Source organism: Hipposideros armiger, unplaced genomic scaffold (genome assembly GCF_001890085.2).
Source record: "Hipposideros armiger isolate ML-2016 unplaced genomic scaffold, ASM189008v1 scaffold_285, whole genome shotgun sequence".
Classification (NCBI taxonomy): Eukaryota; Metazoa; Chordata; class Mammalia; order Chiroptera; family Hipposideridae; genus Hipposideros; species Hipposideros armiger.
Genome location: NW_017731635.1, coordinates 284,706 through 306,628, shown reverse-complemented (window position 1 = coordinate 306,628; position 21,923 = coordinate 284,706). Strand labels below are relative to the sequence as shown.

Below are 21,923 nucleotides of genomic sequence, written 5' to 3'. Positions count from 1 at the left end.
CAGGGAGAAAGTCTTCCTGTGTACAGACACTTTCCCCGTGGTTTTATGGAAGTGATTCAGGGTGTTGGAGGTGAAGGGACATCCAGGAATCACAGTGCGTGCCGCGTGTCTATGCTTCTTTGACAAGCTGGGTGCTAGAGGGAGTGAAGAAGGGGTGACCCCTTGAGGAGTTCTGGCCTCCTGGCTCCTGGCTACTGGGAATTCCAGGAGCCTGGGCCTGATAGGTGGGAAGGGAAAACAAGACGAGGGTACAGGTAAGGGAAGAAAGTTGTGATGAGACAGCACGGACAGGGGCGATGCCTGGGGAAATAGGAGCAAGCGAGGCTGGGCACTTCAGCTTGGGAGAGTTACTCCACGTCCCATGTTAGAGTGTTCTTCTTCAAGCTGGGAGCGTGGAATGGACGCTCTTAGAGAGAGCTGTCGCCCTTCCACACAAGTCCCGCCTCAGAAGGTAGGGAGGATGCACCCTTGATTGGCAAGCCTCAGCTTTTGGATTTCTGTGCCATGGCAGGCACGGTGAGGTCCGGCCACACGGCCACGATGCAGCTGCCTTCCAGAGTGGCTGTGGTCCTTTCTCTGAAGGCGGCCGGTGCTCAGCAAGGAAAAGGGCTCCCATTCCGTGTTAGCAGTCTGTGCGCTACCCTGCTGGGACGCCGCACACCTGCATTGTGAAACCACGTTTTCCCTGGTGAGGGGTTCAGGGACATTGTGCACCCTGGAGCTCTGGCTGGCTAAGGAAGGTGGTGTTCCTGGTGGCGCCATGGGGGTCAGCCTCTCCACCCTCCCTCACATGGAGCATGTACCGCGGGGGTGGCAAATCTCTGCCGGGTGGCAGGTGCCCTCAGGACACAGGACCCTTTTCTGAAGGGACGGGAGGGGGGGGAGATCTGCCCATGAGGTGCAGGCTACCACACTGACGATGAGCAAGCTCAGGGTCACAGCTCAGCCTCCCAGTGACGCCTCCTCACAGGTGGAGAAACTGAGTCTCCGAGGGGTTTAGTCACTTGCCTCAGCATGCAGTGAGGGAGGGGCGGGCAGGGGCTCCGTCCAGATGTCTCAGACTCCCAAACCTGCCTCTGCCATGCCCTCGCTCAGGCCCTTCCAGCTCCCTGAGGGGCGGCTCTGGGACAGGGTTCACAAACCCTGGGACGTTTGGGGCCCACCCAAGGCAAAGCATAGTGAAGCATCTCCCACGTTCTCTTGCAGCACGTTCCAGATTGTACTGTGTTCCCCATTCATGGGAGTTCCTGGTCTTAAGGGGGCAGAAGTGCAAAGTAAGGATGCAGAAAATCTTTACAGGAAAGGTGTCTGCAGTGGATGTTTAAAAATGTGCAGGGAAATAACGCGTCTGCAAGGAGGACAGAGCCGAGACCAGAAGGTGCCTTCCACTCCCTTGGAACCAGGTCCCTCCACCTCCATCCCGTGTGAGCTGGAGGCCGCTTCCCTCTGCCTGGGGGAGACAGTGCCAGCAGAGAACGCAGGTGTTATCCAAACACCCGTCTCTTCTAGAAGCCAGTGACTTCTCCCCGAACCCTTCCTCAGAGACGACTGTGCCTGAGTCCAGAGCCTTTTTCCAGACACGTCTCAGACGGATCTGGCCGAGGGGAGAGGCCTCGTGGTGAGGGTTGAACTGTTTCCCCTGGGAACTGTCTGGCAAGTCTAATGAGGAATGGCGCTTTGCATTTATAGAGCTCCTTTCATCTGTGGCTCTCAAAGCTGCTCCACAAACATTAATTAACTCTCACACCTGTGAGGCAGGTGAGTCTGGTTGCCCCCATTTTTAGAGATGAGGAAAGAGAGGTTGGAGAGGAAAAGGGCTGTGGTGAGCCACCAGGGTTGGGGGCGGCTCTGATGTTAGGAACCAGCCTTCCTGACCGCAAAGCCACGGAGCCTCCCAGGCTGGTGTGGAATTTGGGTCCCAGAGGCAGTGAGTGGTAAAGACCTGGCCACACAGATCCCTTAGTCCCTCCTGCAGGCAGCCTGCCACCTCCCGTGGGCTGTGAGGACGGGATCCCTCAAAATCCTGAAGGCCTCGGAAACACAGGAGCCCCAGGGACGTCTCTGCCCCCGCTTGGTGCTGGGTGCTCCCCTGCAGTCATTGCCAGGACAATGAATGCATCTTAGCTGTACGTGACTAACCAAGATGTCTGCAGCCCGTGGAGACAAACGGTTGGCAAATACCAGAGCTATTTCACAACCCCTCTTTTTCCAGGACCCAGAGCTGGTGGGAACTGACTCACACTGTCATGGGATTTCACTGATAGGGACAATGTGCTAATCCAGCGTCTGCTACCTGGCCATTCCCCCAGGTGATGCTACCCCTGCTTGTGATGCTGTTACTGCAGCACTTGGACTGCATAGGCCAGAGGAAACAGTGCTTCTGGAAAACGGTGGAACTTTCAGGGAAATGCCTCCTCCGTAGCAGAGAATTCCCCAACGCGCGGGGCATGAAAGCTGATATCGCACAATTCTGGTGGTGGCAGAAAAGCAGGGAGCACCCCCTCTGTTTGCAGGGGAGCCCAGGTCTTTCCTCCCAGGGTCCTGATGATGAGATGCAAGCCCTGCTGGGGCTCACTCTGACACATCACCCTGGAAACTGACTCACATCTCCGAGTCCTGAGTCACATCCTGTTTTGTGTTCTGAAGCATCCAAGAGGGCATTTCACCAGCTACCCATGACTGAGGTGAACGTGGAGGGCACCCTGGGAACTGCCCTGCTGACTTCCAAGCTGAAAGAAGGGGGGGAAAATCCTCTAGGGAAAAAACAAGGGCTGCCCTGATGGTTTATATGTTCACCAAGCAGGCTTGGCTCCTTTAAAAATAGAGGCTAAGGCCCCTGGCATACATAACTGTCTGCTCTCTGTTTTTAAATGGCTCTGAAAGGTGACTGAAAGGTCGTTCAAGATACCAGCTGAATGGCCAGAGAAAGGCCCCCTCACTAGAACCGCCAAGTCCAGGAGCCCCATCAACCCCCTGGCCCCAGGCTGGGGGAAGGCGTCCCAGCTCAGGTGCTGATGTTAGGAACCCAGGTTCTGAGGGTGGGAGTTAAACAGCCAGTAGAGGGAGATGGTCACAGTAGAGCCAGGTGTCTCTGGCCATCCTTTTCTGTGGCCGGCCGGGAGCTTGAGGACAAAGGAGGTCATTTTCGATTTTTCTGAGACCAGCTTTTGGTTTCCTTGGTTTTGTCACTTTCTTGTATTCGATTTCATTGATTTCTACCTAATGTTTATTATAATTTTTCTTCTCCTTCTTTAGGTTTATTTTGCTCTTTTTTACTCTAGTTCCTAAGGAGGAAGCTTAGATTATTGATTCTGGATCAGTCTTCTTTTCAAATATACATATATATATATATATATATATATATATATATATATATATATATATATATGTATGTATGCATGTATATTGGGTCATCGGGAAAGTCATGACGTATTTTTCTATGTTTTTCAATGCAAAAATGCGTCATGACTTTCCCAGCGACCCAATATATATGCATTCCATGCTATATAAGCACTGCTTTTGCTGCATCCCACAAATTTTGGTAAGTTGTGTTTTCATTTAGTTCAAAACATATTTAATTTTTCTCAAGGCTTCTTACTTGATCCATAGGTATTTAGAAGTGTGCTGTTGAAGCACCAGTTCTTTGGAGATTTTCCAGCTATTTTTCTATTATTTTCTAGTTTAAATCCATGTGGCCTGAGAATACACTTTGTACAAGTTCTGTTGTTTTAAATTAGTTAAGGTGTATTTTGTGGCCCAGAATGTGGTCTATCTTAATGAATGTTCCCTGAGAGCTTGAGAAGACTGTGTGGTCTGCTGTTGTTGGGTGGAATGTTCTATAAATATTAATTAGATCAAGTTGGTTGGTAGTATTGTTCCTATCAACTATGCCCTAATTTTCTGCCTGTTTCATGTATCAATTATTGAAAGAGGGATGTTGATGTCTTCAACTATAACAGTATATTTCTCTATTTTTCCTTGTAGTTCCATCAGTTTTTGCCTCATGTTTTTTGACACTCTTGTTAGGTGCATAATTTTTAAGGACTATTAAAGTCTTCTTAGACAATTGTCTCCTTTATCATCACGTATTTCCTTTCTTTATCCCTAAAATTTTTCCTTCTTCTGAATTCAGCTTTATATAAAATTAATATAGCTACACTGGCTTTCTTTAGATTAGTGTTAGCATGGTCTATCTTTCCTATCTCTTTACTTTTAACCTGAGTTTTTAAACTAGTTTCCTTGTCGACAACACATAGTTGAGTCTTGTTTTTAACTCACTCTGACAGTCTTTTTTCTTTAAAGATTTTATTGGGGAATTGGGGGAGGGGAACAGCACTGGAGAATCGGGGAAGGGGAACAGACAACCCGCTGTCCTTTTTGTTCTTCAGTCTGGTTGTAGAGGATGTTGCATCACTGGCCCATGTTGGTATTATCATTGTGCTCTTCCCGGCTGAGGTAGTCGCTCACCAGGCCATTGGACGGCGGCTCACGGCGGCTCACGGCAGCTCATGAAAGCTCACGCCCGCTGCCGGCCAGCCCCACTGCAGCCTACGCTATCGCTGGTGACTCACAGCAGCCCAGCTCCAGGTCGAGCTGTTGTTCAGCATCTTAGCTGTAGAGGGCGCAGCATCACTGGCCAGCATGTGGGATCCAAACCGGGGCCTGCTGCTCAGAGCTGGCGTCGCAAGCGAACTCCTAACCAACGCACCACTTGGCAGGCCCCTGACAATCTCTTTTAACTGGTGCTTTTAGACCATTCATATTTAAGGTTACTATTGATATGGTTGGGTTAATATCTACCATGTTTATAGCTGTTTTATACTTGTTACACCTGTTCTTTCTTCCCCTCTTTTACTTCATTCTCTGGTTTTAACAGAATTGTATAAGATTCCATTTTATCTCCCCTCTTAGCAAATCAATTATACTTTTTAAAAGCTTTCAGCGGTTGTCCTAGAGTTGCAAAATACATGTGTAACGACTCCTAAGTCACATCAGATGACACGATACCACTTCTTCCTTCCCATTTCTGTCACTCATTTCACTTATCCATATGTTACAATTACCCAATACATTTTCACTGTTATCATTTTAAACAGGTATCTTTTGCATCAAGTAAGAATAGGAACAATAACACTTTATTTTACTTTCATTTATTCTTTTTCTGATGCTCTTTCTTGATCTAGATATGAGTTTCTGACCCATATTATTTTCCTTTTCCCTGAAGAACTTCTTTCAACATTTCTTGCAGGGAACATTTGCTGGATAAATGATCTAAGTTTTTGTTTGTCAGAGAAGGTCTGTATTTCTCCTTTACCTCTGAAGGTTAATTTTGCTCAATATAGAATTCTAGGTTGGTGGCTTAGGTTGGTGGCATTTTTCCTTTCAACACTTTAAATGTTTACTGTATTCTCTTTTTTGATTGCATGGTTTCTGAAGAGAAGTCCAAAATAACTTTTACTCTTCTCACTCTCCAACAGGCCCTCCCTTCCCACCCACTTCTGGCTTCTTTCTAGATTTTCTCCTTGTCTTTGAGTGTTCTGCAGTTTCAATATGATATGCCTAGATATAGATTATTTGGTATTTATATTAAACAATTAGATGTTCTATTTGTTTCCTGGATCTGTGGTTTGGTGTCTGTCATTAATTTTGGAAAATTCTTGGCCAATGCTTCAAATATTTCTTCCATTCTGTTTTCTCTTCCTTTTCCTTCATTTCCACTATGCATATGTTATGCCTTTTGAAATTGTCCCAAAGTTCATAGATATTCTTTTTTTTCCTCTTTAATTTTTGGTTTGGTAAGTTTCTATTGACACATTTTCAAGCTCACTGATTTTTAGCTTAGCCATGTCCAGTCTATTGATGAGCCAACCAAAGGCATTTCTCATTTCTGTTACAATGTTTTTCATTTCTAGAATTCCTTTTTCAGTCTTTTAGTTTCTATCTCTCTACTTACATTACCCATCTGTTCTTGCATTCTGTCATCTTTTTCCAGTAGAGCCCTTAACATTTTAATCAGAGTTGAATTCCCTATTTGGTAACTCTAAACTCTGTCATAGGTGAGTCTGGTTCTGATGATTGTTTTTTCTCTTCAGACTGTTTTTGCTTGCTTTTTGACATGACTTATTTCTGATTGGAAAGCTGGACATGATGTATCAGGTAATAGGAACTGAGGTAAATCAGTCTTTAGTGTGAGATTTTATGCTCAGCTAGCTAGGAGTTGGGCTGTCTAATGTTTGCCATAGTTGTAGGTGTCAGAGGCTTTAAATTCCTCTAATGTCCTTGTTTTTGTCTCCTTTGTCATCTCTGGGCTTCCCTAAGAACTCTTCCTTAAATAGTCTGTGTCTTGCAACTCTAGTAGCTGTAACCCACTATTATTATACTGGATCCCATGAGAACCTGGTGGAGGTCATGAATGAAAATCCCACAAAAGCATCCTCAATACACACACACACACACACACACACACACACACACACACACACACACGCACAAACACAACCATAGCTCCCAAGAGTTTCTTACTCTCACAGTAGTCTATACTCAGCCTCCAACAATTTGTCAAAATTACCAATTAAGTGTGCCTACCAATTTGTGGCTCCAGCAGCTTCTGCCCCCATAGGCAGATCGCAATGTGATTTTCTGTATTTACCTGCCTCTCAATATTTCAGCATGGAAGTTTGCCCTATGATTTCAATTCTGTAATAGATAAAAGAAAAGTGGTGGATTATCACTTTATTTAGCTTTTTTCTTGTCAGGAGTGATGACTCCCAAGATCTTCACATTTCAGAGCTTTAATAGGAAACAGCAGGACATTTAATAAGAATTATTTGATGGGGTCATTTTTAACTCAGGAGAGTTTTTGATATTATTGCATCAAAAGTTAAAGCACTCTATGTTCTTATTGAGTGATATATGCCATGGATACCTCTGAGATCACCACTAGCTTCAACCCCACCTTACCCCTAACTTCCCCCCTTTTATGACCTCATTCCAAGCAGAAGGGAGTGGGGCTCAAGTTGTAGAAAGAAGGCTCTGTTTTACCCATTACTTGGTCATCAAAAAGCTGAAAATATCCATCACAAAATGGCCTCAGTAAAGTAGCTGCATCAAGACTGCATGTGCCCTGGAAAAAACAGGATGCAGAAAGGCTCAAATTTAAATTTTCTAATCCAGTAGTTTTTTAATGGAAACATGAACTGGTTGAGACTGAATCCTCGCCTTCTCCATCCTCACCTCAAATCTCCAGTTTTCTTGGCCCTTTACCATTTAATCTCCTGAGTTTAACTCTTTTCAGAGCTGATGACTCTGGCAGTCAAGCCTTTTGTTAGTGAACAGCCCAGTATTACCTGAGCCACATCCTGGAGCAGGAGTATGTGGCCTTACCAATAAGTGCCAGTTAAGTCCCTTGGCATGGATTACTTTGCCTTTTTAGTAATATAATCATAAAAAATAGATTTATTGAGCATTTAATACGGCCCAAAGCTGTGATACTTGGTTTATATATAACTTATCACACTTATTCCTCACTATCACCCTTTGAAGTAGGAAAACTATGTATCAGAGAAAATAAATGACTTTCCCGAGGTCATATAGCTAGTTTATGGTGAAGGCAGGACTCAAACTGAAATCTGTCTATGACTTAAATTAAGTGCTTTCCCTAGTCTGCTCCTCTCAGAGGCAGAACATTCGCATGTAATAAATTCCACTAGGATTCTTATCACTAATGTGGGAACAGCTGTTTGTAAGTCCAGGTTTAGCAGATAATCCAGCAGTTCGCCTGGATTAGCCCATAGGTCCCCCCCTACGACCCTAGGAAGGCAAGAACTATAGTGTATTCACTACTGAGTCCCCAAAACAGGGGCCCTAGTAAAGCAAAAATGTTTGTTGGCAACATGAACGCATGAAGAAATGAATAACTTCATAAGCCTATGCATGAATGAATGAATGAATGAATGAATGAATGAAGCAACTCTCGGCATGATGACTTACTACAATAAGAAGAAGCCTTTCCAAGCATTATATTGGGTTGTCAGAAAAGTCATGACGTATTTTTTCTCTGTTTTTCGTTGCAAAAACGCGTCATGCCTTTTCTGACAACCTAATACAATCCTGGGATCATCACTAATATCAGACTATGAACTCCAGTGGAGCAGGAACCATATTGGTCTTACTCATCAGGCTGTTACCAGCTAAATTAGCACATGCCCAGCACACAGTAACTTTTCAATAAACGTTTGTTCTTTTTGCTGGATGGACTTGTCAGAGGCAATCCCTTCAAGGACAAGCAGCCCTGCTCTCTGAAGAATGACTGACAGCTTATGGCTTCTTTTCTGGATAACCCCTTCTTATCCCTGCCTATTTCCTCTTCCTAGAATACACACAGTTATTATTACAAGTGCCATTCTTCACCCCACACCTCCACCTGATTCTTCCCTAGCTGTGTTTAACATAAAAGTTAGGCAGAGAAATACTGCATAGGAACTACATGCATTAGGATCCTGGTCTGTGACCAGTGGGAGGGGCTTAGAGATCATCTCCTTTCAGAGATGAGAATGAGAACGTGTAAGCAAGTAACCCAGGGTCGCCGCACAGACGTGCCCCCCACCCTCAGTCCAGGGCTCGCAGCGGCCCATAGCACTGCCGTTTCTATACTTGCTTCATACATTCACATTGGCCCCATTCTGAATAGTGAACTCAGAATATACCATGTTACTAGCCCTTAGTTTTTTTGTTTCATTTTTGGCTTTTGGTTTTTTTGTTATTTTATTAATAATACATGTAGAAGAAGAAAACACCCAAAAAAACCAACATGAGAAGCTCGCCATCACCACCTTCTGGCTCACCCTTGGCAATGAACCCAAGTGCAGTTCTGTGGTCACATGAATGAAAACTAATCACAGAGGGGGCGGGGAGTGGGGTGGGGTGCTTTGGGTTTTTAGTGCTATCCCCCCTCTAAAGCTGGAAAGCTAAGTTGTGGTGTGAAGTAAGAAGATGTTAAATCTAAAACCCTGTGTTAAAAAAAATCATAGAACTTGGACTTTAATCATAAAGATCATTTTACCAAAGCATATTTTTAAAAGGCTGTGAAACATTATGCAACGTTTGCATGGCTTAATTATGAGTTTAGAAAAGCCTAACACAACTTTTTCACTACAGTAAAACATGACAGAGCATGAATTATGGCATAATACTTTATGCTTACTGTGGTTTTAGACATGGGGTTAGGGGTGCTGGGCTGTCTACACAACAAGGCATGAATTACTGTACCGCAATTCACAGCCCGGAGGGCTTTTTGACAATTATAAAACTTCTTTTGTTTGCTTTTTAAATGATCAAACTATCTGAGTACTATACATTCACTTAGCAAATGTGTGTATCTAGGACACGTACGTGTCTTATAGAAAAATATCTGAGTATACAATTTTTTTTCACTTGGAGCAAAATACTTGTAGCAATGTGGGAATCTTGAACAATCTGCTATTATTACTTGCTTTTGATTATTGGAAACTGTTAGCTGTAGGATTATGCAAAATTGTTGACTGTAGTTCAACACTTATCTTCCACTGAGTTTAGAATGGACCAGCTTTCATTTCCCGCCATCTCCTCAAATTCTCTAAATCTCAGAATTAAATGAAGACCTTACTTTAGTATTCAGTTTCAAAGATTCTAAGTTAAAATATTTGCCCAGGTTTTTTTCAAACTGGAAAGCTCAGTTATTTTAAAGAAAAGAAATCGATCAGTCTGAGGGGAAGGGGTAGGGGGCTGTCAGAAGCTTGACAAAGAAGACTTGGGTCTCCAAGTGCCTGATTTCATTTTCTGCCATGATAGCTTCAAAGAGGCAAAACTTAAACTTCAAAAAGGCAAACGTTAGCTGCTGGAAATGACACGCCCCTGGTGGAGAAGCTCGGAATATTTTATCACCAGTAGGAATCACTCATGTCTATGACATGGCACATTTAAAATTTACACCTGGTATTTTCCTAAGGAACTTTGTTCTTCCTAGATTTCCTTGCAGCATCATGCAGCCCCGACTGCAAAGACCCTTGGGAGTTAGTATAGCTTGCTGTCACTTTTGTACACCAACAAGGTGGGACACAAAGACAAAATTAAAGTTTAATCTTAAAGAAATGTAAAGCTATCTTGTGGGGACAGTGTTCAATTTAAATTTTCTTATATCTTTTGCCTAAAAATAGAGGGTTGGTTTTTTTCCCCTCTCCTTTTCATCTGCAAACAGCGTGATGCTTTTGAAAACTAAGATTCCTGTGAATGCTGGAGTCAAATTTACAAAACGGCTTTTTACCTAAATCTTCTGAAGTCAGACTTTGGTCTCCTCTCTATCCTGGGCCTCTTTTAATGGCGATCTATAAAATACTTGCTCAGCATTCAGCCCTTGAAAAGTTGCAAACCTGAGGTCTTGAAAAGATGCAGGGCGCCTCTGTGAGTCTGGGGCGACAGCGCCAGCTCTCTACTGACTGGGTTTGGGAAGCGGTCATCAGGCCTCAGTTCCAGTTTCTCAGCCAAGCCTTCTTTTCTGTTACCCTTGGGAGAGAATTTTTGCCTAAACAGAAAACATCTATAAGCTCATGAAGTATTTCCACCAAAGGCACAAAAAATAACAAAAACCGAAACTCTTATGTTCTTTTTCTTCTTATTGAGTACAGATATGGACAGGTGATCACCTGAGTGTATAAGATGTTTCTGACAGTGTTAATTATAATTATTGGTAAAGCTGAAATTGGGCAGTCAATACGTGCTGTAGTTCAGCAATTTAAACATTAACACTTCTACCTGGAAAGCATAATGAATGCCTCCTGTCATTATTTGCATGATTAAATAAAACCTTTGGAAGGAGGAAGATTTGCAGAGGAAAATCTTCAAGAATCAAACAACCTATATTTCATTATCTTTGGGGGGCGGAAATCATCAAGCAAAAGCAAATGCTGGACTGAAGTAGGCTTATTAGACACCGGCAAACAGTCCACAGACATGTATAACATTGAAACAAAGGTGACCAGTTTCTTGCCAAAAATCTTTCAAAAAAATTTAGCCCTCCCCTCATATAACTGACCTCCTTGATTGTCCACAGATACAAGACAGATCCAAGCATCCCCACCGTGGTCCTACGATCAGTCCTACCAGTACCTGGGATCAATCGCCTCTCCTTCCGTACACCCAGCAACACCCATCTCGCCTGGACGGGCCAGCGGCATGACTACCCTCTCTGCAGAGCTTTCCAGTCGGCTCTCAAGTAAGCTGCTTGGAAACACACTCAGAAACTGAGCTAGAGTGGAAGGTTCGACAGGCTAGAGGACATGCGCGAAGGGGTTGGCAGTCATTGTTCATTGGATAAAATATGGTTTAAAGATATGCTTGTCTATCTCTAAGCCCCGCCCATGCACTGATGTCTCTTGACACCCAGAGGCAGAGGTCATGGGTATAGAGGCAGCAGTGGCTTTGAGAAGTGGACTCCCTGGGCATTTTGGGGTTGCTCATGTTTGATGAGCAAAGGTGGCAGCTGAATGGTTAATAATCTATAAAAGACCAAAGAAGTCAGCTTCTAGAGCTCATCTGGTGGTGGCGGGCTTTCACATGTCATGTGAACAGCACATGGGAAGCAAATACATCCCCAATGAGACATTTCCAACGAAGAGCTGCTCATACCCGGTTAGAGGGACAGAGTGGAAAGCTCAGGTGTCGTGGTTAGTATAATTGTTGTTAACACGAGCTCATTAAATATTAGTCATTTAACCTATGAGACCTCTGGGCTTGGCACTCACCTTTGCTTGTGGGCAGGGAAATCAGAGTTACAGAGAAAAATTCCTTTGTTGAAAACAGAAGAAATGCCCCATTTGTGGCTTTGAAATTGCAGCTGGACGGAACTGAAAATAGTTCAGAGAGCGTCAGCATTGAGAAGCCTGCAGACTTTTGTTTTTCTGCTCTCGGGATCAAATTATAGCAGATGGGGCAGTGGGGGGGACAGGCAAGGAGGCAAAGGCAACATTTTAAACATTGTGTAACATTGTGTTGTCCAGACAATTGTGATTACTTGAGATTTCACCAAATGCTTTAGCTTCTCACAGCTTCTCAACAGTAGCACCGTTGACATTTGGGGCCAGATAATTCTGTGTTGTGGCGGGCGGACTGCCCTGTGCATTGTAGGATATTTAGCAGCATCCCTGCGCACTCGATGCCATTAGCACCCCGCCCCCCATTGTGACAACCAAAAAGTATCTCCAGACATTGCTAAATGTCCCAAGGCCCAAAACTGATGCCCAGCTGTGAACCCCCGTCTTCAAGTGTTCTTGGGCACAACAGTGAAATCAGAAAGCCAATTTAGTTGTCAGCTTTCACATTATTTTTGGCCATTAATGCCAACATTTTCAAGGCCCCTGCTGGGCTCTGGGCTTGAGGAAGTAGCATAGGAACTGTGACGTCTATTCAGCTTGTTGTTTTATAAGTTCTGTTCCCTCAGGACCAGTTTGATTCCACTTGTCAACTTTTACCGATTCTTCTCAGTGGCACTGCTTTTCTCTTCCCATGGGCGGTGAGCTACGTCTGAGACAATGACTGTTTTCCCTGGAAGCATCCCTGTTATGGGTCTGTCCCTTAGAGTTCCTTACATAAGTTTTGATATGGTCAGCACCCAAGACCGGCACCTTATGGTCCAAGAACCCTAGAGGCCATCTGCTCCCACTGACCCGTATTCACATGTAAGGGTGACTTGTTTTTTAAAGGAACGAGTAACGGGTGCACTCCCAAATCCTGCATCACAGTTGCACTTCTGAATAACGTGGACTTCAGTTACCCCGGGAACAAGGAAGGATGTTTCATGGCAGGACAGTGTGAAGTAGGTTCCATTTTGGCACCCCCCAGTGATCCTCTGCAGTCTTGGAGGGAGGACCGGAGGGAATTCCAGATGAGCTTTCACTGATGGCAGAGAACAACACGGGAGCGCGCGCTTCACCTTAGCAGATCTCCCTCTGAGAAACCAAGTCTGAAGCACAGGCCTGAAGAGTGCAGTCATACGCTTCTTGGCAGGAGGGGGTTGGGATACATGAAAGTGGCTGCCTGGCCGTCAGCTTTGAGAACCCAACACTGTTCTGTGCCGGCGTTTCCCTTTGACCCCGTGCCCCAGTTCCGTGCTCTGCCTGTCTCCTAGTCCCCAGCCCCACCTGGGCTTCGTTCTGCCAGGTGGGGCTGGCAGAAGGGGGACCTGCACGCCGTCTGTCTCTCTCTCTTTCCTTTGCAGACAGACTCCACACCTTGTCTGAAAAGAGTTGTCATCTGGAGGTTTTCTTTTCTTTTTTCCTTTTTTTATTAAAAAAAATAATAATAATGTTTAGCTGCCAACCTGGGCGACAGACAGCATGCATTATTCTGAGTCATGCAAAAGATCCTTTTAAGGCAGCCATTATCTGCTCAGGCTGTTTAATCCTTTGGGGGCAGTGGGAGGGGCCCGGGGTGGCGTTGCTTTCATCCACATCAAACTGCAGAATGAAGTCCTGAGCTGTCCCGGCATTTCGCCCCATCAGTGGGGAAACATTTCCAACTAAAATACCTGAACCTCCTAATCCCCAGATTTCCTACTCTTTAAGAGCTCCTTGTGCATATCAGGAGTCCGCACCTCTGCCCACAATGGTGTTGAATAAGGGGGCACCAGGCCAGCCAAAACGACAAATGAGCTGCGACCGGGTAGATGAATTGTGCATAACTGGTGAGGCTTGGTAGAGGGTATCAGACTGGACATAAAAATGAAAACAAATATTTGAATAGCTCATTTGAATCTAAGCATATCTAAAGGGCCGAAGTTGTTTTATTATCAAATTTCATCAAAAGGATAACTTGACCAAATGAATGGTCTTTTGTGGTATGACGTTGGTACTGCGTAGATAGAAAAAGAATCATGGGCAGCATTTAAGTTCTTTCGGATATTCTGCCCAAAGTGAAACAACTATTTTCCCCTGACATCTAAAGACCATAACATCATTCCATTACTTAAGTCTGTGACAAACCACGGACTCACTCAGGATTCCAGTAACTTGGTACCATCACCAGGTTACCACGTAGTGGTTGGAACAGAGAGACAGAGCTTGTCCAGACAGCGCTGTGAAACAGGGTGACCTTTCATTCATTTTCCAGTGGATTCACCTTTTTGTCTCAGGGCAAATGAAGCAAGAGGAATAATGGGAGGAGTCATTTATTTGTGTCCAGAGTATTGCATCAGATGAAAACAAATTGATTATATTTGCCTAATGCTTTTCCTCCTGCCTCGGCTTCTCCCTGGACTACATAAATCTTACTGGAAAAACGGAGTAAAGCTTCCTGTTAACTCTCAAGCATGTCACAGCTCTCCGTGTGAGCAAAAACAAGTGACACAGGGCTTGCTCATAGATGGCCCCAGTGAGCCGGCAGGGACAAACCCTGTGGAATGAGGTGCGGCCTGGCTTCAGGACAAACTAGAGAGTGGCTGTGGAAGGGCAGGCCTAGAAGCACTGTCAGTTTACAACTTCTTCCCTGCCCACATGTCTGACTCGCTTAGAAAAGATTAACAGGAGTGTTTGTTTGAAAGTCAGACTCCTGGTTTCCTCATTAGTGGAGAAATTTGCTGCAGACTTCAGTTGTTTCTATAAACTTTAATTACCTCTCTGATGAGGAGTACATCCCCTCATCACATTCACCCCAAATTTACAGAGGAGGTCATTTAAAAAAAATGTGTTAGAGCAATAAAAAAACCACTAGAGGGTGGGAGGAAGGGAGGGAGGAAGGGAGGGAGGGAGAGGGAGGGAAGAAGGGAGGGAAGAAGGGAAGGAGGGAGGCTAGCTGAGAGAAGGGGAAGGGAGGGAAGGGGAGGGAGAGAGAGATTGAAAGAGAGAACACACTAGCTCTCCCTGCTGGAATAATAGGCTTGAAATATGAGGAAGTTGATCAAGGGCCGATGCCTTCCAAAAACAGATTAATCCACCCTGGTAGCTTTCCTTTCAGAGCAAGCTTTTGGCTCTCTCAAGTTTCTCTGTGGGCCCGAACACAAGAGGACACAGGCCACATGCCATTCTGAGCCTGAAGTTATTTTGTATGTTGATCTGAGAACTTACAAATTTTAAAACATTGAATTCTTGCCTCTGGTCCGTGTTGTTGCTGCCTTTGGGTTTGCTGATAGAAAGACTATGGTCCTAGCCTGGTCATTTAATGAATAATTCTGAGAAAGGGAAACTGCCCCAGGACACCATCCTGCATCTACAGTGTTGGTTCTCAAAGAGGGGTGGTGGTGGGAGACAGGGGTGGCCCCCCTCACCCCTACCCCCAGGACATCTGACAGTGTCTGGAGACTTTATTGGTTGTCACAGTTCAGAGGGAGGGGACACTACTGGCATCTGGTGAGCAAAGACCAAGAGAGCGGCCAGTCATCCTACAATGCACAGAACAGCCCTCCATACCCCAACACATAACTGTCGGCACAAAAGTGGTCAATAGTGCCACTTTTGAGAAACTCTGATCTACAGGACACTGGGAACACTGCCTGGCACCCAACCCCCCTAGTAGTTCCCAAGGGCGCCTGTGGTTAAGAAAAATGCAAAGGGATGCAATAAAGGCTAGCCAAAGCCACTCTGTGAAACTGTAAATGTGTAATCCTAACGAAATGAGTTTTATAGACAAAGCTTTGCCATTCCTGGTGAACTTTCAACATGTGTGAAAATGGAGTAGATAATTTAAGGTTCTGCAGCCATTCGTGTTAACAAACCAGTGAAGCACATAGTAGAGAATACCAGGTGAAATCGAGGCTGGATTGTTTCTACAAATGTGGAACTAGTCTGAGGTAGATGTGGGGAGAAAGTGGTACTGATAGTCACTAACATTCACTCACAGTCACCACTATGGTATGCAGAGATTGACTCACAGGAAATTCCAATTTGGAGCTGTTTGAGTCCTACAAATATGGCAATTTCCTATGATGCAATCTAAATATTATGTATAATGTATTATGTTATTATATATTAATATTGTTATGCTACATCATATCATGCATATATTCTATTAATTCATTAATACATCCATTCCATTTGTAATTATAGTGTTATATTGTTGTAGGTTATATATTGTTATAATTATATTAATATCACAGATTAAATTTATATTAATATCGTTGTATAAATATATTGATTGTATAGAGGGTTGGTAAACTTTTTCTGTAAAGAGCCAAATACTAAATCTTTTAGGCTTTCTGGGCCCTGTGGGGTGTGTCATGACCACTCAGTTCTGCAGAGGTAGCTCAAAAGCAGCCATAGGCAATACAAAAAAGAATAAGTAAGGCTGATTCCAATAAAACCTTATATATATGGACACTGACATTCGAATTTCATGTACTTTTCATGTCAGGAAATGTTTTTCTTCTTTTGATTTTTTTTCAAACCTTTAAAAAAAATAAAACTCATTCTTAGCTTGTGGGCCATACAAAAATTGGCACAGCCAGATGTGGCCCATGGGCTGTAGCTTGCCAGCCCTGGGATTATATCAGTATTATATCTATATTATACATATTCTATTGGGTTGTCGGAAAAGTCATGACGTATTTTGTCTGTTTTTTTTTTTTTACAAAAATGCGTCATGACTTTTCCGACAACCCAATATAGTACGTCTAGACTCTACATATTGTATCTTTATTATATTTATACTATTATACTATATTATATACCATATTATATTACATGATGCCATATATTATCTTATATTACTGTGCATTATCATACCATCTCCCTGGTCAGCAGCTTTCTGGGAAGTCCCTATGTCCTTAAGCAACAGCATTCATTGTTTCCCATTTCCCTGGGCAGCAGCCTTCTGGGTAATCCCCCATCTTCCTGGGCAGTGGCTTTCTGGGTAACCCTCCAGCTCCCTGGTCAGCGGCATTCTGGGAAGTCCCTATGTCCTTAAGCAACAGCATTCAGCGTTTCCCATCTCCCTGGGCAGCAGCCTTGTGGGTACTCCTCCATCTTCCTGGGCAGCAGCCTTCTGGGTAATTCTCCATCTTCCTGGGCAGTGGCATTCTGGGTAACCCTCCTGTGGGCGGGCCGACGGGGGAGGGGCGTGGCCTCCCTGAATTCCCGTCTCTCACCGTAGTATCTCCCCACCCTGCAGCTGCGCCGGACCTGACGGCCTTCGGCGACCCGCGCCAGTTCCCCGCGCTGCCCTCCATCTCAGACCCTCGCATGCACTACCCCGGCGCCTTCACCTACTCCCCGACGCCCGTCACGTCAGGCATCGGCATCGGCATGTCGGCCATGAGCTCCGCCACGCGCTACCACACGTACCTGCCACCGCCCTACCCCGGCTCGTCGCAGGCGCAGGGCGGCCCGTTCCAGGCCAGCTCGCCGTCCTACCACCTCTACTACGGTGCCTCCGCCGGCTCCTACCAGTTCTCCATGGTGGGCGGCGAGCGCTCGCCACCGCGCATCCTGCCGCCCTGCACCAACGCCTCCACCGGGTCCGCGCTGCTCAACCCCAGCCTCCCGAACCAGAGCGACGTGGTGGAGGCCGAGGGCAGCCACAGCAACTCGCCCACCAACATGGCGCCCGCCGCGCGCCTGGAGGAGGCCGTGTGGCGGCCCTACTGAGGGGGCCCGTCGCGCCGGCCGGGTCAGCCGGGCCGCGCCGCCGGACGTCGCCCCAGCAAGAGCCTCGTCAGGGCCCGGCCTTGTGTTCTGGAGAGATCCGCGTGGGACCCGCCACCGGCCACCGGCCCTGGGGAGCGCGTGCCTGCGGCCTCCAAGCCGCCCGCGCCCCTGAAGCCCGCGCGGCGCGCCGTGGCTGTCGGCCCGTCTCCGATTTTTCAGACCTGACGCAACTGGAGGGTGTCCGCTCCCCCGCCACGTGGGCACGTGGTAAAGCAAACAGGAAGATTCCCGGAGGGAAACTGTGAATGCTTCTGATTTAGCAATGCTGTGAATAAACGAAAGATTTTATACCCTTGACTTCACTTTTTAACCAAGTTGTTTATTCCAAAGAGCGTGGAATTTTGGTTTAGGGGTGAGGGGAAGACAGCTCATCCTGTTTGGCATCAAATTCATATTTTTAATTTTCTTTTCCAGCACCTTATAAATTGCAAAATGCGTATTTGCATTTGGGGTGGTTTTTATTTTATATATATATATATCTATATAGATATATATATATATAGATATATATATAAATTTGAGCTTGCTTTTTTTCTTGCTATGACAATTGAAAGAAATATGATTCCTCTTTCTGTTTTATTTAACTTTTCTTTTGGACTTGTGTGTAGTTGTTTTTTGAGAAACAGCTACAGCTTTGGGTCATTTTCAACTACTGTATTCCCACAAGGAATCCCTAGATATTTATGTATCTTGATGTTTAGACACTTACTTATGTGTTGATACTTTTTTTATTATTTAAATGTACTTATATTAAGAAAAATATCAAGTACTACATTTTTTTTTTGATAGTAGCCAAAGTTAAATGTATCACATTGAAGAAGGCTGGGAAAAAAGGATGGGTAATGTGATCACTTGGTTATCTAAATATTGTTTACATTAAACTTCCTTTAATGTTAATCAAACGAGTTGGTAGCTAATGCAGCAATGTTTTTCATAGGCTTTTTTGATATTAAGGGTCACTCCAAAGATCTGAAGTATGGAATTCTCTGCCAAGCTCAACAAAGGGTCTCATATCTGACCCCCTCCCTTCAAACAGAGAAGGTCAAATCTGGCTCCAGACCGTTCATGTAGATGCCAATGATTGCACCTCTGGAGAGGATTTATTTTCTGCCTAGGGATTTGCTCACTCCATAGCTTCTTGATCATTTCAGACATGCTTTGTCACAGAACAAACCCAAAGTAAGCTGTATCCACATGGGAACTAAATAAATGAACTGAGGGGGTCCCTTAAATGCTCAGTTCTGGGATAGAAAAGAGATCATCTGAATCCAGAGTTCAGGTGTTCTTAGCTCCAAGAGAATATTCCTCTTTGATCCAGTACCTGTTCATTTATGCAGAACAAAACTTGTGGCTGTTCCCCAAGCCTGGGACTAGACCGGGTGCTTTTGACAGCCAAAGGTCCCCAGCTAAACTTCCATAGGGTGGGCCCAGAAGCAGGCCCGGACAAGCCAGTTTCCCTCTGTGTGTGTGTGTGTGTGTCTGTCTGTCTGTCTGTCTCTGGAGTCCCATGGGAGAGCATCATCCCACCTGTGCAGGACCCCATCCCACGCTGTCCTCCACCACCACCTTGGTGTTGCTTCCACCTGGCTGAGACCCTACCCTGTGGGCTGTGTGCGCTTTTCCCTGCACATCAGCATGACAGGAAGGATGTCACTGCTGCCCACGGCTACAATTCAAACATATCCAATGTCACTGTAAATTTTATGGCACTATTTTTATTGGAGGATTTGGTCAGGAGGCAGTTGTACAACTCATAAATACTAACTGCCGATTCTGACATATGTGTGCTTAAAATGATCTGGTTGTTATTTAATGTACCTCTTAAATTAGCTGAAACAATTTCAGGTCAACTCAGAAGAGTATTTGAAAGCAGGACTTTAGAACAGTGTTTGATTTTTATTTTATAAATTTAAGGATTCCAATTAGAAAAATCTTTGGCTGCAGGCAGCAAGACAGCTGGACTTATTTAAAACAACTTGTTTTTTGAGTTTTCTTATATATATGTATATATATATATATATTGATTATTTGTTTTACACAAATGCAGTAGCACTTTGGTAAGAGTTAAAGAGTAACCAATTTGTGTTGTCAGGTCGTTCTTATCTAGAAAAAACCTAAAGCAGATCTTGGAGAAACTCAGAATATGTTCATTTTGATTTTAGACATAATTCTCCCTCCACAATTCAATTTCATGTTGTATCCTATATTACATTTTTGCAGCAAAGTTATCCTTAAATGCCAGTAAATTTAAAATGTTTATTTCTTAAAAGGAACCTTAGCCCATTTTCCCCAAGTTGAATTTAAATGTTCTTCTCAGCACGAGTTGCCATATCTGACCTGATAAAATGTTGGGAGAAAAACGAAGGAAAAAAAATTATATTTTTCAGTTCAATTGTACCTGAAGATATTCCAACTCAAAATCAGCCTAATGCCCTAGAGGGGAATCAGACAATCTCGTACATTGAATCTTCACTCTCAAAGCCGTGTATGAGGAGGGCATGTCACTTTGTTGTAGACCCACTGGTTTGGCCATTCAGAGTTTCATAGACCCTTACCAGCACAGGTAGCAGTTAATTGGTCCAGAAAAAAATAAACCTTCCTTGTTTTGTAGATAGGTCTCATACTCAATGCATTTTCCTCCCTAAGGATTTGCATTCATTGCCTTCAGGTAAATTAAGGTGGTCCTTTTTTCAGGGAGACCCTTAAGCCAATAATGTAATAACTGGATGTATCTGGAAGCATTGGTGCAGGAGAAGAAAGATTAAATAAGCCATCTCTACTGCGTATTCATGCCCTTATTTATAATTTCAACATGGACACGTTTCATTTCAGTTTTTTGTTTTTCTCACTATCTAAAATGCTTCTGTTTCTCTCCCTCTCTGCCCCTTCATATCTCCCTCTTTCTCTCTCCCCACCCTGCACCCCCCAGTCCATTCTTCCACTTTGTATAAGGAAATATAGCACACACCCCCACCCCAACACCAAATATCCAAAACAAGCGGAGCTGCGGTTCTCCTCCCTTTACATAAGGAACATGGTGAGTCAGCTTTCCTCCTGCTTATGGGTTTCTTCCAGCAGAACAGAGACGTTGCCGACCATTCTGGGTCTGCTTACTGTCCAAGTGCAGCAACAGAAGCCTTCCTGGGCAAATTACAATCAGTGAGTTAATAGACAGCCTTTCTGCTGCCTGGGGTTTTTGTGCAGATAAACAGAAATGCTCTGATTAGAAAGGAAATGAATGGTTTCACTCAGATGTCCTGCAATTTAGGATTGCAGATTTCTTTCCTGAAATACCTGTTTCCTTGGGACATTCCGTCCTGGTGATTTTTGTTTTTGGTGGGTTTTTTTTTTTTTGGGGGGGATGACATGTTTGGGGTCTTTTATACATCAAAAATCAGTTTAACAATAATCTCAGAGAACATTTTTTATACCTGAACAAAATGCCTTTTTGTTTACCTACAGTATACAATTGTTTGGCAGGGGTTTTGTTTGTCTGTTTGGAGTTTTCCCCCTTCTTTTAGCCAGATCAGTATTGATGAGGCTGATCATTTGGCATTATCTTTTACTTCCAGAAGAGTTGCATCAACAAAGTTAATTGTATTTATGTATGTAAATAGATTTTAAGCTTCATTATAAAATATTGTTAATACCTGTAAGAACTGTTTTCAATTTTTTGTGTGTTTCTAAGGACTTTTTCTTATGTTTGCTAAATACTGTAGACAAAAATGCTTCTTTCTACCTTGTTTATTTTAGACTTTAAAACAAGCTACTTTTTATTCACTTTTGTAAAGAGCAAATAGCATGGTTCCAATTTTTTTTTTTTTAAGTTCACTTTTTGTTCTGGGGGAAATGAATGTGCAAAAAAAACCCCTGTTGGTTATTTGTGCTATTCTGGATGTATAAAAATCAATGGAAAAAAATAAACTTTCAAATTGAAATGACAGTAGAACACATCTATTGAGAAAGTAACCGTGGGAAACGCTGTCCTCCTTGACTAGGCCCCACCTAGTGTCTACCTGGGTAACAGTTACTGGATCTGTTCACAAAGCACCCTGGAAATGTGTGTGTGGTTTCTTTCTCCCTGGCACTGGCATTGAATATGTTCTGAAAGGGAACTGTCAATCACAAGTGTTAAACCAGATACAATATGAGAGAGCACCCCAGGAGCCCCTCTCCAAGGTGCTTCTAGATCATGCGGGAAAGCAGGCACTCCATCTTACGTCTTAAGTAGTTCACTGTGCGTAGTCAGGGCATTCG

At 44.1% G+C, this 21,923-nt stretch overlaps 1 protein-coding gene across 2 annotated transcripts in view; it reads left to right on the top strand.

The window, feature by feature from the left end:
- RUNX1 (RUNX family transcription factor 1) overlaps positions 1–21,604 on the top strand; it is a 237,856-nt gene extending 216,252 nt beyond the window's left edge. For both annotated transcript variants that reach the window (XM_019658651.1, XM_019658650.1), the window contains 2 exons: positions 11,087–11,248; positions 17,131–21,604. In XM_019658651.1, the coding sequence (XP_019514196.1) occupies positions 11,087–11,248; positions 17,131–17,606 (638 nt within the window). In that variant the 3' untranslated portion in view covers positions 17,607–21,604. The remainder of the gene's footprint in view (positions 1–11,086; positions 11,249–17,130) is intronic.
- Positions 21,605–21,923: the final 319 nt, after the last annotated feature.